At 41.5% G+C, this 18,375-nt stretch overlaps 1 protein-coding gene across 2 annotated transcripts in view; it reads right to left on the bottom strand.

Moving 5' to 3' along the window:
* GFI1B (growth factor independent 1B transcriptional repressor) overlaps positions 1-18,157 on the bottom strand; it is a 36,102-nt gene extending 17,945 nt beyond the window's left edge. The window contains exons 1-2 of one of the 2 annotated variants that reach the window (XM_033961245.1): positions 18,000-18,157; positions 4,285-4,424 (exon numbers count right to left, since the gene is read on the bottom strand). In XM_033961245.1, coding sequence (XP_033817136.1) covers positions 4,285-4,396 — 112 coding nt within the window. In that variant the 5' untranslated portion in view covers positions 4,397-4,424; positions 18,000-18,157. The remainder of the gene's footprint in view (positions 1-4,284; positions 4,425-17,999) is intronic. The other variant, XM_033961246.1, reaches the window with a different exon arrangement.
* Positions 18,158-18,375: the final 218 nt, after the last annotated feature.

The following is an 18,375-nucleotide window of genomic DNA, read 5'->3' as shown; positions in this document are numbered from 1 at the left end:
ATCTTTACAGAGAGGAGGAATTTACAAAGAGGTAGAGATGACCAATGTCATTGAGCTACAACATAGAAAGAACAGAGCAATACTAATGGAGGACATATCCTAGGAGTCCTAGGGCGGATTGCTGAATTTCAAGAAGAGGTGTGTTTTAGGAGCTTTCTAAAGTGCATGTATCAGGTTGATGCTCTGACCAGTTGGTTCCATTCAGGGTCTCTGGAGGCGGCTTGGTATGATAGTAATCTGTTGATGAATCTTTTCTGAGTTCATCCTTTGAGGGGAAGGTGAAGAATGATTGATGTTGTGTGGATCGTCCAGGTCTAGCGAATAGGAACTGATTGGTAAGGTAATTGGGCAGCAGACTATATACTGCTTTGTAAAAGAGACAGACGAGTTTGAAGAGCACCCAGCTCTCTATCATCAGCCAGTGCAGGTTTTGATAGAATGCGGTTATGTGGTCAAATTTTTTCAAGTTAAAGATGAACCTCACTGCAGTGTTTTGTATGACGCTTAGTCTCCAGAAGTGTTTGCACAATCTTGATAAGTAGATGATTTTGCAGTAGTCCAGGATGCTTGGACTAGGAGTTGGCATGATGCCAGTTCAAAGTATTTTCTTATGGATCTAAGTGCTTTGAACCCTTTGCATATGACATGGTCCACTTGGGCAGACATGGATAGTTGTCTGTCTAGATTTTAATTGTAGGAAAGATGGAAAACTTGGTTCCCCTTAGGGTTAGTGAGTTCACTGTAAAGTTGGTGGCTGTTGCTAAGAAGGATTTTGTTTTTTTGGTATTCAGTTTTATTTGAAGTGAGCCATCCAATCTTTTATTGTGGACAGGATGGAGTCTATTCTATATATCTTTGGGAGTGTCAGGCAGGTAACAGGGAGGATGATTGTAATGTCATCAGCATAGCGGTAGTTGGAGACATTTAGAATGCTTAGACGGTCTCCTAGGAAGACTGAGTAGATGTTGAAGAGAAGGGGTGACAATGGAAAACCTTGTGGAGCACCACAGTTCCTGGCCCATTTGTCAGATAGTGTATCTCTGACCTTCACTTGGTAGCTGCAAGATTTCAGGAAGCCTTGGAACCAGCTCAATACATTTTCTGATAGTCCATAATCATCCAGACAGGATAGTAGAAAGTCATGATCCACTAGATCGAAGGCACTGTTAAGGTCCTGTTGAAGTATGGGCGTGTTTAGTCCCTTGCTTAGTAGATTGTATAGGTCATTGATGAGGGATGCAATTACTGTCTCAGCGCTGAAGCCTGATTGGGAATCATGGAGTAGCTGAAATTGTTCCAGGTGGTTCATTAGTTGAGTTTGTACTATCCTTTCCATAAGCTTTATGAAGAGGGGAGTTAATGCAATCAGCCTGTAGTTGTCAGGTAGGGAGGTAGTTTTTTCCTTGTCTTTTATGAGGGGTCTGATGATGATATGTTCTCCTACAGCTGGGAATTTCCCTCTGTTTAATGTGTCTATTAACTAGATATATAGATCAGCTAGGAACTTTTCTGAGACTTTAAACATTAGAGCAGGGGAGCAGGAATCGATGGAAGAATATGTTTGAGCATATTTTTTAAATAGAAAATGAAATTGAGTCCAAGTAGGTATAGTGAATGAGCTCCAGTTCATGTTGGCTTGGAGTGTGTGACCTCTTGAGTTCAGTATGTTTGTGAGATCGGTGGATTTGTTTGCACTGAGGGAGACTCTTGCGGCTTGTATTTTTGAGCGAAGGTAGTAAGCAAGGGCATCGGCGGTGGGAGAGGGTGTTAGAAGGGTGACATCTGTCAGGTTAGTGAATAGTCTGAATAGCTCTTTTGAATGGAGATCGTGCTAGTTTATTAGGATCAACTTATTTCCATTTTCTATTTATAAACATTTATCAGCACAGCTACAATACTACTTTAAAGCAAAAAGAAATTAAAAAAAAAAACCTTTTTCTACCTTTGTCATCTCTGGTTTCCTCATCTTCTTGTCACTCTCTTCCTTCCATCCACTGTCTGCCCTCTCTCTGTCCTTTCTATATGGCATCTGCCCTCTTTCTAGCCTCCTTCCAGGAACTGCTTGTCTCCCCATTCCATCTCTCTCTCCCCCATAGGTCTGGCATCCATCTTCTTCCATTCCCTCCCTTCCTTCCATGGTATGGCATCTCTGTCTCCTTCCCTTCCATCTCTCCCTCCCCTCTCAGATCTGGTATTTCTGTATCCTTCCCCCTTTCCTTCCCCTAGATCTGGTAAGTGTCTCCTTCTCCCTCCCCCTTGCTCTGGCATCTTTCTCCTTCCCTTCCCTCCCCCCTCCCCAGTAGTATGTCATATCTCTTTCTCCTCTCCCTTTCCTTTTTTTTGTCTTCCCTGGTCTTCCTTCTCAATTTATTTTCTGCCTCTTTCTACTGTAGATTAAATTCTTTCTTACTATTCAGTCAATTTTTCTCTTTTCACTGTGTCTACCTACAGCTTGCCAACTCTTTCCTTCACCCCTCCAGTATCTCACTAACTCTATCTTCTTCCCCCATCCAGCATGTGTCATTTTTTTCTTTATCCCCTCCTTCCATCCAATATGTACCTTCTTTCTCTACCCCTTTCCATCCAGCATTTTCCCCTCTTCTTCTCCACTCCACTTTCATCCAGTGTCTGCACCCCTCTCTCTCTCTCTCTCCATTTCCATTTAGCATCTGCTCCCTTTCCTGTCTTCCCCATTTCCATCCAGCATTTGCTCCCCTCTCTCTCTCCCTTCCCAAATAACATTGAATGTCTGCCACCTTCTCTCTCTTCTTCCAACCCACTTCCATCAGCATCTGCCCTTTGTTTTTCTCTTCACCTTGCTCCATCAGCATCTTCTCCCTCTTTCTCCCTTCATCCCAATTCCATCCAATATCTTGCTTCCTTCTTTCTTTCTTTCTTTCTTTCTCTCTCCTTCCACCCCACTTCCATCAGCATCTGCCCCTTTTCTCTCCCTTCACCTCACTTCCATCCAGCATCTGTCCCCTTCTCTCTCCCTGCACCTCAATTCCACCCAGTATCTGCTCTCTCTCTCTCTCTCCCTCCAACTTCCCTCTCCCTCTACCACCCTTCCAGTATCCTGCTCTGTTCTCTCTCCCTCCACACAAATCTCACCCAGTATTCTCCCCCCTCACCTCCCCACCACTGCTGCTGCTTTTCTGAACCAGCAACAGCAGTAAGCTTAAATGCAGCCATTGCAGGACCTTCATGCACCTCCCACAGCTTCCTTCTCTCCTATAGAAGAATGAAGTGATGTTGGAGGGGGGTGGACTGGCAGTCGCAAGGGGTGCCCAAAGGTCCCGCAATGGCTGCATTTAGATTTATTACCACTGCTACTAGTTTGGGAAAGCAGCAGGGACAGTAGCAGCAGAGAAGGGCGGGAGGTGCCGGTGTGCCAGCCCCCCCCCCCCCCCCCCGCCCCCATGGTACAGCACTGTGCTTCAGGGTCTTAAACTTAACAGTAAAAACACAACATAATATACTATCATAAGTAGGTCACAAAACATTGGCAAATCATAAAACATAGACTCATTTTACAAAGTCACACTAGTGATTCTAGCACGGCAATTGCAATAAAGCCTATTCAGTTACTACGGGCTTTAATGCTTTTGCCATGCCAGAATTGCTAGCATAGCTTTGTAAAAGGAGCCCCATGTTTTTATGATTTGCTAATGTTTGTGACCAAGTATTGATGGTATATTATGTTATGTGTTACAGTTAATTTTAAGCCCCTGAAGCAGCCCATGTAAGGGTGAAAAAGCTGTATCCTACATTATTATACTCTACTGCGAATAAATAATTTTTAAGAATTCATTTATCTATCATCATGTCTGCCTCCACAATTCCCTTCCTTCTGGACCTAGTAGATCACTTGTCTATCTGTTTTTTGGAGCTCTAATCTTGTGACAGGGGTTCTATCTATGTACAGTATAAGAACTTAAAAATGGTGATTTAGATTAAGTAATATATCCCTTTGTCTGTAAAATTGTGCTTCTTGAAATAATTAACGCTGGATTTTACTAAACTGCAGATGAGCTTCTTACTGCAGTCCTGCAAGGTAAATGCTCTGATGCTCATAGGAATTGAAAGAGCATCGGAGAATTTACCTCACCGGCCCACAATCAGAAGCTCTTCCATAGTTTAGTAAAAGGAGCCTTAAATCATTAAAGAGATATTTCCCCTCTCCCCCTCCCCCCCCCCCAACACAGTAATAGTTTTTAGAGTAAAGTTTACTAAGGTTGTTTCTTGTCTTATTTTGGGGGAACCTCTGGGTTAACTCCATCTTACCTGCATTGGGTAATATCATTGGGTCCCACTGAGGCAGACGGTCATGCTCCACAGTACGGCGCTGGTGATAGGTGTGCAGTTTCTTACTTTTCACCAGAAAAGAGCGTGGCATGTTGCTCGGCCGTCCTCTAAGCCAATGCCTTAGGAAACAAATACATGGGGTAGGGAAAATATTTCACATTTGGATGGTCATTAAACTCGTCTGCCTGCCAATCCCAAAAGTAATGGGGGAGCAGCTCCCAAACTGTGCAAAGGAAGCGCCAAAAGAAAGGCAGGAATAAAAGTACCATAAAATGCAATGAAGGTCATCTGAAGGTCATCTGTGGTCTCTCATTGCAAGTATCCTGGCATTTTGTATACAGTTCCTTCACCCCCCCTCCCACCCCCCACCCCCAATGATCCAGAATCTTCTGGGAATCTTGAAATATATGTAAGACTGAAGAGTCAGAAACAAACAAACCACAGTGGAGATTGAGGAATGTTGGTGTGCAGTTTATTCAGCAATAATTGAAATCTGTGCAATGGCTCGACACGCATGTGTTTCGGCCTATATAGCCTGCCTCGGGAGCCTTAATATAAGAATGCAAAAGCTCACGTTCTGTAGTCTATAATGGAAGGAAAACGAGAGAGAGGAGATATGATTCAGACATTTACATTTCTCCACTGCATAAATACACAGGAGGCAGGTCTCTTTCAACAGAAAGGGAATTCTGGAACGAGAGGGCATAAGATGAAGTTGAAGGGGGACTTCACAGAAAGGGTGATAGAGGTGTGGAATAACCTCCCAATGAAGGTCGTTGAGACAAGGACTATATTTGAATTCAAGAAAGCATGGGACAGGCATATGGAATCTCTTAGGGGAGGAAGAGATAGCAGATGATGTGGATGGGCACACTGGATGGACCAAATGGCCTTTGTCTGCTGTCATTTTCTCTGTTTCAATGTTTAAGTGCACAATGTACATATCCCAGGATACCTATTCACTTTAAATGAGTAAAATCAGTAAAATAAGTCTAGTAGTTTCTATATTGGCTTCTAAGTGACATTATTACTATTATAATCTGCATATTTATGGTTTTGGATAGCTGGTGCTCTCTTGCTGGGCCTGTTTTACAGTTTCCATTTCTTAGCAACCGAAATCCACTCTGTCTGTCTAAGTCTAGTTTAAAGATGCATCCCTTAACTGAGTTCTCTTCTGTAAATCTTAATCAGAACAGTTTAGGGCCAAACTTTAGCTCAGAGCTTAAAGCTTTTAACAAGAGGCTTAATTCTACAGTTTTGGCATTAGCCATAACACTTTTATCTTCCCGACAAGAACAGGAAGGAGGAGTGATGCTATATCTTAAAGATAAAGTGACAGAATTGCAAAACTTATAGGGTGTGGAAGAGGCACTGTGGGCTGATCTGGTAAGAGGGAATGGAAATTCTGTTTACATTGGTGTAATATAGAGGCCTCCTTCATAGACAGAAGCAGTGGCATAGTAAGGGAGGTGTGGTCCACCCTGGGTGCAGTCTTCCTAAGAGTGCAGTCTTCGTAAGGGTGCGGCACCCCTCCTCCTCTCTACCTGCCCCCCCTCCTCCCCCCTCCGCTTCATCTCCTTGCCTCATGCACCTCTTTCCTTCCTCCGTACCTTTTTTTACTTCCTCGGTGCGAGGTTGTTGCCCGCGTGAGCATCAGCGCTCTCTTTGGCATCACTTCCACGACCCCACGCCTAGAAAGTGACATCAAAGGGCCAGCCCACACCGATGTGGACACCCCGGAAAAGTTAAAAAATACAGGGAAGGGGGTGCGTGTGGGTAAGAGAGCGGGGGAGGGGCACCACCACCCCAGGCGCTGCTTACCCTTAATACACCACTAGACAGTAGAAGTATACAGAGATTTAACTGAAGATATTCAACATATAACTATGAAGGGGGATGTACAACTAATAGGTGACTTCAGTATATCAGGTGTTGATTGGTGCATATGAATCTTAGATCATAATCTTTTTTTATTTTCCTATTTACTTCTAGATTAAGCCTTTTTTTAAACATTTTTTCCAAACCAAATTTCATTAAAAAAATTTTTAATACCTTTCCTGATGTTGTTCCTTTCCTAAATGTTTTTTATTTTCGTTTTTTTTCTTTTAAAACAAATGTAGTTTTTCCTGATATTCCTTATGTATCTTTAATTAACTATGGATAGGTTTGTATGTTTATTGTCTCAAATAATTTTATTTGTTCCCCCAAATTTTTATTATTGTTATACGCATTGAAAATACTTGATATTGCGTTTAAATCAAAACTACAATAAACTTGAAACTTGATCTAAAGGTAGGGAGGTCATGGATTCTTTACAGGGTGAACTATTCCATTTGGGATGGGGACATACCAGACGTACGAGTAATGCTTATGAATAGGGAGAGTGTTTCTGATTACAGTGGATAATCATCTGGCATCCCCTTATTACCAAATTATGTAGTTCAATATTAAGAGAGGAATGAAGAAGGTTCATTCAAAAATGAAGATTCAGACATCATAAAAACAACAACTACAACTTTGTTGAAATGGGGAAGTACCTCAAGATGTTGCTAGCTGGATGGGAACATTTAGGAGAAGTAGAAAAGCAGTGGACAAAACAGAGAGAAGCTATTTTAAGTTTCAATTTTATTAAAATTTGATGTAAACGCTTATAATATTATTTCAAAGCAAAATTCCATATATTAAAAACCAGGGGTAACAGAAACACATAATTACATGTACAAGGACAAATTCTGAGGACATACATACAGAAACAGAAGGAAAAAGGGTAGAACTACACCATTTTAGAAAAAGGCGACATTGAAGGGTAACAGTAAGTCAGAGAAGAAAGAAAGAGTAGATCGTTTAAAATAAAATAATGAAAAGGTAATCTGTGAATGAAGGTTTTAATTTTCGTCTTTGTAAAGAAAGGTTTTCAATGAACTTTTAAACTGTCTAGTATAGATTCTTCTCTAATATAGCCTGGGAGTGAGTTCCACAACTGTAGTGCAATGACCGAAAAAATCTCAGCATGTCTCGTGCCGATAATCTTTAGGGAGGGTAAAGAAAGTAGATTTTGATCGGTTGAACGCAGGGATCTGGAAAGAGTGTGTGGTATCAATAGTCTATTTAGGAAAGTAGAAAGATTTGACTGACGGATCTTGAATGATAATAGTGCAATTTTATAGGAGATATGATGGGGTATTGGCAGCTAGTGTGCATTTTTAGGAGCGTTGTTACAGGATCATATTTTAAGGGCAACAAACCTTTTTGTAAGGACAATAAATAAAAGTAAAGGAAAAAAGGTCACTTTGGTTCTCAAAAGTAGTAGCTGAAAAGGTAAGGAAAAAGAGAGTAGCCTTCATAAACTACAAGACAGGTAACAAATCTGGAAAAGTTAAGAGAAGCTGGTAAAATAGTCAGGAAAGCAAAGACAGAAATGGAAGAAAACATAGCCAATTTGGTAAAATGGAGGGGGGGACATATTTTAAATATGCTGATGATAGGAAAAAGTGTAAAAGAAGCATTGTGAGACTCAAGAGTGAAGGCCAGGAATATGTAGAAGCTGATAAGGATAAGGTGAAATTGCTTAACAATATTTCTTTATGTGTTCACAGATGAAAATCTAGGAATAGGACCACAAAAGAAGAACACAAATAGGAATGGAAGGGTGGAAGACTTTGAACAATTTTCAGAGGACTGTGTTTGTGAGGAGCTAACTAAAGGTAGAAAAAGTCATAGGACTGGATGAGATACATCCAAGAGTACTGAAGGAAATTAAGAAAGTTCTAGTGGCTCTGCATCTTAACCTTTTCAATGCTTCTCTATTGATTGATTGATTGATTTCCAACATTTCTAGACCGCTTATACCTAAGCGGTTAACAATAAAACATTCACAATAGTTCAAGACAGCATACATGGATAACACCGTCAATTACAGTACTAGAGTTGGGAGTGGCCATGGAGGACTGGAGAAAGGTGGATGTGGTCTCTCTCCACAAAGTGGAAGTAAGGAGGAGGTTGAGAACTACAGGTTGACCTCTGTAGTAAATAAATTAATTAAAATGCTTCTAAAACAGAGAATAGTAATGTTTCTGAAATTCATTGGATTGTAGGACCTGAGGCAGCATAGTTTCACTAAACGCATGTCTTAGATACAGTAAATCTGATTAATTTCTTTGCCTGGGTGACCAGAGAATTGAATTGAGGGAGAATGCTAGATATGGTGTACTTAGATTTTAGCAAAGCTTTGACAGTTCCACATAGACGACTTATAAATAAACTGAGTGCCCTTGGTATGGGCCCTAAAATGATTAACTAGGTTAGGAACCAGTTGAGTGGAAGGCAACAAAGGGTCAGGGGAAGTGGAATTCACTCTCAGGAAAGGGATGGTACATGTGATGTGCTGCAAGGATTGGTTCTTGGCCCTATTCTTTTAAATATTTTTGTATCTGATATTGTGGAAAAACTGTCTGGTAAAGTTTGCCTCTTTGCAGATGATACCAATATTTGCTGTAGGGTAGACATCCCTGATGGTGTGAATTACATAACAAGGAACCTAATAAGGCTTGAAGAATGGTCTAGAATTTGGGAGCTATGATGTAATGCTACAAAAATGCTGGGTCATGCATGTGGGCTACAAAAATCCAAGGGAGTGATACAGTTTAGGGGGTGAAGAGTGGAACTTGGGGGTGATCATATGTGATGATCATAAGGTGAACAGACAGGTAGAAAATGCAACACCGAAAAGCCAGAAGGATACTTGGGTGCACAGGGAGAGGAAAGGCTACAGGAAAAAAGAGATAATAATGCTCTATAGTAACTCTATGGTGGGACCTCATTTCACACCTTCAAAAAGATATAAAGATTTAAACAAGATGGAGTTAGTTCAGAAGACAACTACTAAAATTGTCAGTGGTCTTCATCATTAAACTTATTATGTTTTTCTGGACTGTCTTAAAGACTTAAAGAAGACTTTGGAAGAAGGTAAGGATAGAGTGAGATGCTCTGGGAGTCTCCCAGGGCAAAAAGAACCACCGCCAGGGTCAGCTCCTCCTCTCTCCCGCCAGCTGGCTTGTTTTTGTTCAACAGGTTCCTGAGAAAGGGACCCAGAGTCCCCGAAACCGGGCTTGGTAGAACCGAACTTGACCCTGGCGGTGGTTCTTTTTGCCCCACCATTGATTCCAGCCTCTTGGACCATGCCATCAAGCTAAGTCTACTGTTTTTTCACCTAGGAATCGGCTGGGGGACTCCCAGAGCGTCTCTGTCCTTACCTTAGCACTATAGTGTTGTGATTATTTTATCACTTAATTATTTCATTCACTGTTGTGTGATTAATTTGAGCACGCTGGAGGTGATGGTATGCAGGTGGAAGTTATTATATCTTCACCACTGTGTGTAAAGCGCTGGAGAATTCTCCCTTCGCTTATCCTTCACACTGAGGACCTCTTCCTCACATATTATATTGCATTTTGGATTTAATATTTAGTGCTAGACCGAGTGAGTCGCTCTGACAGTCCAGCATATTTATATTGGACAGACCCTACTCTGTGAAGCTTACATTTCTGTGCTAAAGAAGGGGCAGACACAGTGACCTGACGAAGACTTTGATGACAGCCCCTGCCCTGCCATTTACTTAGTTCCCTTTGTCCACTGCCAATTAAACTGCACATTATGAAAAAATGGAAAACTGCTCAAGGTCAGGTTGCCAACATATTTGCATGATAATTTGCATTTATTCTGTAAGCAATGGTGTTACTGCAGAAAAGCAAAGTCTGGCTTAGTTAGCCACAAAACAATGTAAGCCATGGTTGGCTTGTTGCCCTGGGACATTTTGTAAAAGTAAAAAGATTAAACAATACTATGTGCATATTTAGGGTAGTTAGGCTCAAAATCTTTCTTTTCCTCCCTTCATCTCACTCAGGGGTCTTCATCTCTTCCACAGTAACTGCTCCATCACCTCCAATGCCAGTGTGACAAGGCAAAGGTGGCAGCTCTGAATCTTAAATGGCTTAATATACCAGCTGCCAGACATAACAAAATTAAGTCTCTGCAACAAGCATAGTCAAGACACAAAGCAAGTTATCCTGTTCTGTGCTGTCTGTCCAGGCAGACAACTGACAAAAACAGAGGAGGGAGGGATTCCAACTGCCTCTATGGAAAGATTAGAGCTCCGATACTGCAAACACTCTGATTCTTTGTTATTGAGCTGTAAAGAGAGCCATTTTCTGGATTACTTGATTCTGGAGAGAATTCTATAAAGGAAACTCAAAAATGGGAAAAGATTGATACTAAGGCCGATATTCTATAAACAACGCCTTAAGTCCCTCTTTTTTCTAAACCGCGAGAGCGGTTATTAGTGCAGGGAGCCACACTGAAAGCTCTGCGCTGCTCCCAATGCTCATAGAGTTCCTATAAGTGTCGAGAGCAGCACAGAGCATTCAGTGTGGCTCCCTGCGCTGATAACCGCTATTGCGGTTTAGTAAAAGGGGGGAGGGGGAGGTTAGGCACCGGTTGACGCCCTTCCAGAGGTTGTGATAGGCCAGACCACAGTACAGGGGTTCAAGGAAGGTTTGGATAGGTTCCTAAAGGATAAAGGGATTGAGGGGTACAGATAGAAGCAGAGGTAGGATATAAAAATGGTCAAATCACTTCACAGGTCAAAGGACCTGGTGGGACACCGTGGGAGCGGACCACTGGGCGGGATGGACCTCTGGTCTGACCCAGTGGAGGCAACTTCTTATGTTCTTAACTTAAGTAGAGAACACCGTTTAAAAAGAAATAAGTAGCGAACATCATTTAAAAAGAAACAAAAAAATTGTAGGTGCCTAGAAAAAAAGTGCCTGCATCATGACTAGAGAGTCGCTTTACGGTGCCTAATGCCACTGTAGATGCAGCTAATGCCGGAAGTGGTGTTAGACGTCATAAAGCACCTCTGTAGCCGCAGTTCAGGTGAAAGGTAGTGCGCCAGAAAAGTAGGCCTTGAAAACCCTGGCCTATATTTCTGGTGCCTACCTTTCAAGAAGCGGCAGTTCTATAAACGGCCCCGTTGCGTGACTGACTTGCGCTTGCCGGCCATTTCTTAGGTGGCCACCACGGACGGCACTGTGTATAGAATCTGGGCCTTAGTGCTGTGTGCACACTTTATAGAATGGCACTTAGTGCAGGATCCCATACCAAACACTGGGAGCCAGACTCAACACCTGCTTAAATCTGGTGTAAATCCCAGTGCCCAAGTTGGCCACAGAAACCTATTATTCTATACACTGTACACAACTTTCCAATGGCCATGCCCCATTTTGGGTTGCATGCTATGGGATTTAGGCAGTTGGCATTATAGAATAGCATGCAGCCTGATGTGTGCACAAATCCTAACCGGTGTCAATAATTGATTATTAGCATTCTTAATATGGGCTGAGTTAGCATAAAAACTTGTACTGTAACTATGGCAAATTGTAACCTATTAACTGTGTATTACAGTATGTATGTTAATCTGTAACCTGTTCTAAGCTCTTTGGAGAGGACGGGATAGAAAACAAAATAAATAAAATCCAGTTATTGATGGTTAAAAGCTCATTAGCCAATTAAGTGGTGCACAAGTTTCAGAAGCATACCCAAGTCTGGGCGCCATATATAGAATCCAGAAATATATGCTTATTATCAACCTGGTTGTCTACAGCAGTGGTTCCCAATCCTGTCCTGGAGGACCATCAGGCCAGTCGGGTTTTTGGGATAGCCCTAATGAATATGCAGGAGAGGGATTTGCATATAATTGAGGTGACAGGCATGCAAATCTGCCCCATGCATATTCATTAGGGCTATCCCAAAAACCCGACTGGCCTGGGGGTCCTCCAGGACAGGGTTGGGAACTACTGGTCTACAATATGTCTCTTTCCTTCTACTGCTAAAGCAGGGTCATCAAGTGGAAGAAAATCAAGAAAGAGGATCCTCAGCCAGCCTGGATTCCTGCATAGCCATGCAATGTGTAGGCTTTTGTTTGGCATATGCATCCAGTATGCAACCAGAATAATAGTAGGGAGCTCATAATCAAAACTTAAACACGTCTAAACACCCACCCAAGTTGGCACTTGGATGACCTAAAAGAAAGGTCGTCGGAGTGCCGATAATCAAATCGACTTTCTGGATGTGCTGTGGGACTTTTTATGCCTCTGAATGCCGTTGTGCACCCAGAGCTGAAAGGGCGTATCTGGAGAAGTTGTTAGGGCAGTATGTGGGCGGAATAGAGGTCGACCTAGACTTAGTCGTCCTGCAGGGATAAATTGAATGTTTTATTAGACATCCTGAGCAAAACTTAAACTTTGATTTAGGCAATGTAAAAACAGGTATAAGTGCCAAAAAGGTATCCAAAGTGACTAGATAACCACTGCGGAAACAAAGTAAAGACCCCACACACACTCCCCTAGTGTTCACTGACCCCCTCACACCCCCCTGGTATAGGAAAACCTAGCAGAGCTGCACACAGGTGTCTTAAATAGCCCGGAGGATGGGCTAGTGAACCATAGAGAGGAGGACCCAGACCCATAAGTCACTCTAATCACTACATTTATGGAGGAACATGTGCGCCCACCAAACCCTACTCTACTGCCATATAGGTGCCACCTGCAGCCATAAGAGCTATTGGGGTTGTAGACAGCTGGGTATAGTGGGTTGGGGGGGGCCTCACCATAACCTATAAGGGAACTCTGGTGAGATATTTATGTGGTACCCTTTTTGTGAAGTTCACAGCAGTGCTCTGTAAGGTGCCCCACTGCTCTGTTGCCATGTCTGGATGGCCAGTCCATTACAAGGCCCCTCCCACATCCAAATGGTCTTGTTCTGGGCATTTGGGATTTGGATGAAATTTGGGGTAAAAATGTGGTATAAAGATAGACATCCTGGAAAGTCTGGACGAACAATGGCCTGGAAATCCAAATAGACAATTAAAAAAAATAAATAGATAATAAAAAATAAATAAATTAAAAAAAAATAAATAAATATATATATATATATATATATATATATATATATATATATATATATATATATATATATATATATTCTAGACATGTTTTTCAAAAATGGGCATTTTCCCACTGCCGACTTTGGGCATCTAGTGCCATAAACCTAAATCGGACTTAGACGTATGTTTTGATTATACCCCTCCATGTATCCAAATACAGTATGCAATAAATTTTACAAATCTGCATTGTTTCTCTGCCTGAAAAAAGCAAATCTTTCTTTGAAAGTTATATACAGTAAGCCCCAGATGCATATAAAGAACCCCACTATATATGGTGTGACTCCAAAACACATAGAATTGAATATTTGGGTAAACCTTGCTTAAATATAATTGTCCTAACACAACTACTGTCAGTTCCATTTAAGACTGATCCACATGAACTATTCATAACCCCACTACCGTACTCTTTAAACAATATAGACAATGATAAACTTATACAGATTGTTTATGATGCGCAGGAGTAATGCTTAAATGGCAGCCCCAGCAGTGGGAAAGTGAAACTGATGCCAGACGGACCGCTACAATCTTTGTCCCATATATGGCAAGACAGATTGGGACAGGCTGGAGTTAGCTTTGACTCCAGCACTGGGACAATGTGGCAGATGCTCGATGGATTGGTATGGTCTGTGTCCCATACATGGCAAAAGGAATCAGAAGCAAGTATGCCTATTGTATACCACATTCATATCATCTGAGTACAGGTCTTGCCTATTGTGGGGGGAGGGGAAGACATCTTATAGAGGAACTTAAAAAGTAAAATGAATACTAGATTGTTGGTTCAACATTGCCTTGATGATGAGTGTGACTGTTGGGCAGGCTGGATGGACCATGCAGGTCTTTACCTGCCATCATTTACTATGTTACTATATTGTTAACTCTAAGGCCCTGTTTCAAAAGTGCTTCTCCCCAGAAAGGCAATATGCTGTTAGGTGCCACTTGACTTGTGACGTCATGAATTGAGGATCTAAAAAGAAATCGGTTTTGTGCTAGTCCCGAAAGGTCCTCCAGCATCATCCCCCATGGTTTTTGCAACCTGTCCAGCCATCTGATTGCCCTCTTCGCCTGGTTCCTTTGATCTTCCAAAACATGATGTCCTTAAAACAAATGCTAGGAAGTTCTTTTTTACCCAGAGGGTGGTGGACACATGGAACAAGCTTCCGGAGGAGGTGATAAGCCAGAACTCTGTACAGGGGTTCAAGGAAGGTTTGGATAGGTTCCTGGAGGATAAGGGGATAGAGGGGTACAGATAGAACTTGAGGTAGGTTATAGAAGTGGTCAGTAACCTCTTCACAGGTTGCGGACTGATGGGCCGCCGCGGGAGCGGACCGCTGGGCAGGATGGACCTCTGGTCTGACCCAGTGGAGGCAACTTCTTATGTTCTTATGTTTTTATGTTCTGATGGTGTGACCAAAATAAGAAAGTCATAACTTCATCATTTGGGCTTAGAGCAGTGGTCTCAAACACGCGGCCCGGGGGCCACATGCGGCCCGCCAGGTACTATTTTGAGGCCCTCAGTATGTTTATCATAATTGCAAAAGTAAAATAAAACAGTTTCTTGAACATATGTCTCTTTAGCTATAAATGACAATATTATTATTGGAGACTTGGCCAAAAGGAAAGATTTATAAACTATGAAGAGTTTTACCTCATGCAAAATTGTCATTTCTTTAATAAGACATTAACTATTTTTTCTGCGGCCCTCTAAGTACCTACAAATCCAAAATGTGGCCCTGCAAAGGGTTTGAGTTTGAGACCACTGGCTTAGAGTGACATAGCCAGTTTGATCTCTTCCAGAATCGATTTGTTTGTTCTTCTGACGGTCCACGGCATGCCTAAAATCCTTCTCCAGCACCAAAGCTCAAATGAGTGAATCTTCTTTCTGTCTTGTTTCCGCAGTGTCCAGCTTTTGAATCCGTAACTGACCATTGAAAAAATGAGGGCGTGGACAAGTCTGATCTTCATTTGCAGTATATCAAATCCAATTACCCTTACTCTTACCCTTCTGGGTATGAATACCAGTATTGTTCAAAATATGAGGGTGGTTTGAAAAGTTTGGCAAAAAAGCAAGTTAAACAATGTAGTCTCCATCAAGGGCTATACACTTAGTCTAGTTTTATTGTAAGCTATGAAAAACCTGTAAGCTCGCTTGACTAATCCCTCACCCCCTTTTACAAAATGGTAACACGGTTTTTAGCGCCAGTTGCAGCAGTAACATCTCTGACGCTCCTATGAGCTTTGGAGCTGTTACTGCCATGGCTGGCACTAAAAATCATGCAACAGTTTTATAAAAAGAGGTAGGGGGGGGGGAAGCAGGTAAGTGCAGAGCCCTCGATGTAGACTACGTTGTCTAACTTGATTTTTTACCACACTTATCAAACCACCCTCGTGCATATGTAAAAGTAAAAACACATGTATTATTAATACATAAGTAAAAGTTCAATGGAGCACATTAAAATATTTACTTAAGTAAATGTAAAAAATGTATTGCCTCATATAATACTTTTTTAGTAAAAAGTAAAAGTATTATAACTACTATTGTTAGTGATTTTATCCCGACAATTCTATTGCTCTACAATTCAATCCACTTTGCTTTTAGTAAAACTACATTTTGAAAATGACTGTCACTCATACTTGTGAGTCATTATTAAACCAGCACAGCTAAAATTCAGCAACTGCATTGGCAGAAAGTGGATTTCTCAGTCTGAACAAAAGCTTCCTTCAAATCAGGATAGGCTACAATATTACTGATACCTAGTGACTGGGTCTGCGGATATTGATCAAGGGAATCTCTATCCGAAACCCTTGAATTCTGTATAGTAAAAAAAATATTCATCATCATCATTGTCTTTATCATTAGATGTAGTCGGTCTACTTCATCACTTGCATCTTCATCTTCATCATCATCATGCTGGCTAATTACAGAGAAGGCTTTCACAAAGTTGGAATCATTGTTGTTCTTACAATTTTTTTCATTTGATGACAAACTCTGTTTGAATATCTTCAAAGAACTGATGCAAGAACGTCAAATGCGTGGGCACCCTTGGGGCCAAACAGGCTTCCAAGACAATGAATCCAGTAGATGGTCAACCCAATCTAAACTTTTCCTTGAGATGACCAGCAGTCGGTTGTGGTAGAGACATACAAGGGGGTGCTGAAAAGTTCTCAGCCCAACTAACTTCCTAAATCTGACATTTTTCCACTGTAGCTGAAAAGAGTATTATTTTAGTTTATTTCAGGGAAAGTGTAAAACGCGGATCTAAAACCGCACGTCCTTAAAAATCTGAGGTCCGTGTCGGTGCCACTTGTAGTCTCTGGCTCTGACAGACCTCTATGAGATTTTAACGCTGACGGATCCTAATACTTTTCCCTCCCTATGCTTGAGACGGATCCGTCAGCGCTAAAATCTCATAGAGGTCTGTAAGAGACAGAGACTACGAGTGGCACCGACACGGACCTCAGATTTTTAAGGACGTGCGGTTTTAGATCCGCGAGGTTCGTCGGGTCCGCGTTTTACCCCCTTCCCTGAAATAAACTAAAATAACACTCTTTTCAGCTACAGTGGCAAAATAACTCAGTTTAGGAAGTTGGTTGAGCTGAGAACTTTTCAGCACCCCCTTGTATATCTGTGCACCCGTGAATTCCTACCACCTTCAGCTTTATCTCCACTTCAAAGCACTCGGCACTGTTCTGTTTGGCTGGAGGCCAGTAACTAATTCAACATACCTGAGCAAATCTACTATTCTTATAGGCTATTTTCACTCAAGAGCAACATTTAAGATGAAGTGATTCACTGCAGGATGAGATTTGCAATAGCAAAATCCTAATTCCAGGTTTTGCTGTTGGGTTTGGTTTACTGAGGAATCCTTCATTTACATCTTGCCTTTGCTTTTACTTTTTACTTTCAACTGCAAGCAACAGATGGAACTAGGTAAAAGTGGCGAACACTCGTGAAATTATGACTTCAGTAAAAGTACAAATGTTATCCTGTACTTTTTTACAAGTACAAGTAACAACATTTTACTTAGGTACAGTAATTAGTCTGGCGATGCTCTGTTTAGTCTCCCGTAGGATAAGCAAAAGTCTGAAGCAGAACGAATTAACAAGTCCTCCCCATCTTTTGCTGGAAATATTCTCCTGCTTTCTCGTTTACTGGTTGTTGTTGATTTTTTTTTGTCCACAATACTACAACTAAAATCTACTGTGGTCAGTGTAGGAAGCTTTGGTCCAAAATGCAGTTGTAGAACAAGAAAACCCCAAACAAACCCAAAACAAGGGGGAGGGGCCTCTTTGTTGAGTTTTATCCAAGAACTGATATATTTTTTAAATGTGTACATTAAGCATAGGTTACTGATCAATAAAAGTTTACCTCCTTATGCACTGCCATTGAAGGTTTTAGTTTATCTTAGATTTTGCTAAGGGCCAATTTTCCGTCTTTCAGAAGCGGTTGTAATGTTTCATTGTGGCTTTTCTTCACAGTCATTAAAGTGCGGGAGAAAGCGCCACTGTCCCCTGGAAAACCTCACTGGTAATTTACAAGATAAACATTGTACATACTTTTCCCGTTCAATTTTGCTGATACCAACACACACTTAACTTCAAATAGTTTTCTCTAGTACTAATATGCATTATGAATGATGTCTATTTCTGAAATCAGAAAATACTTAGGCAATTCTGACACTAATCCGGGGAAAATCACCTGTCCGGAGGGTGATCTTTGTACAGGATGATCCGAAATCACACAAGATGAGTTCAATAAATTCCTTCCTTCCACTCCGTCCCTCTCCGCAACTTCCTGGGGAACTGTGTTACTCTCCAGAAAAGTAGCGACTTCTCCTTTTTTTTGTCTCACTTTGCCTCCGGGTCTCCTCCCTGATTTTTCAATCAGATTATTTGTGTCAAAATCTGGCGGTGAAGAAGCAGCCAATAGGAAGGCAAAGCCTGGCCAATATTTGCTTATGAAAACTTTGCAATTCCACACTGGCACCACTGCAGCAAACGACTCAAGCATAAGCCTGCTGTATCACTAATTTGTACGCAAACGCTCATATACATTCTGGTGTATGTATATATAT

This window comes from Geotrypetes seraphini, chromosome 10 (assembly GCF_902459505.1).
Source record: "Geotrypetes seraphini chromosome 10, aGeoSer1.1, whole genome shotgun sequence".
Lineage (NCBI taxonomy): Eukaryota > Metazoa > Chordata > Amphibia > Gymnophiona > Dermophiidae > Geotrypetes > Geotrypetes seraphini.
This window is presented reverse-complemented; position numbering and strand designations above follow the sequence as displayed.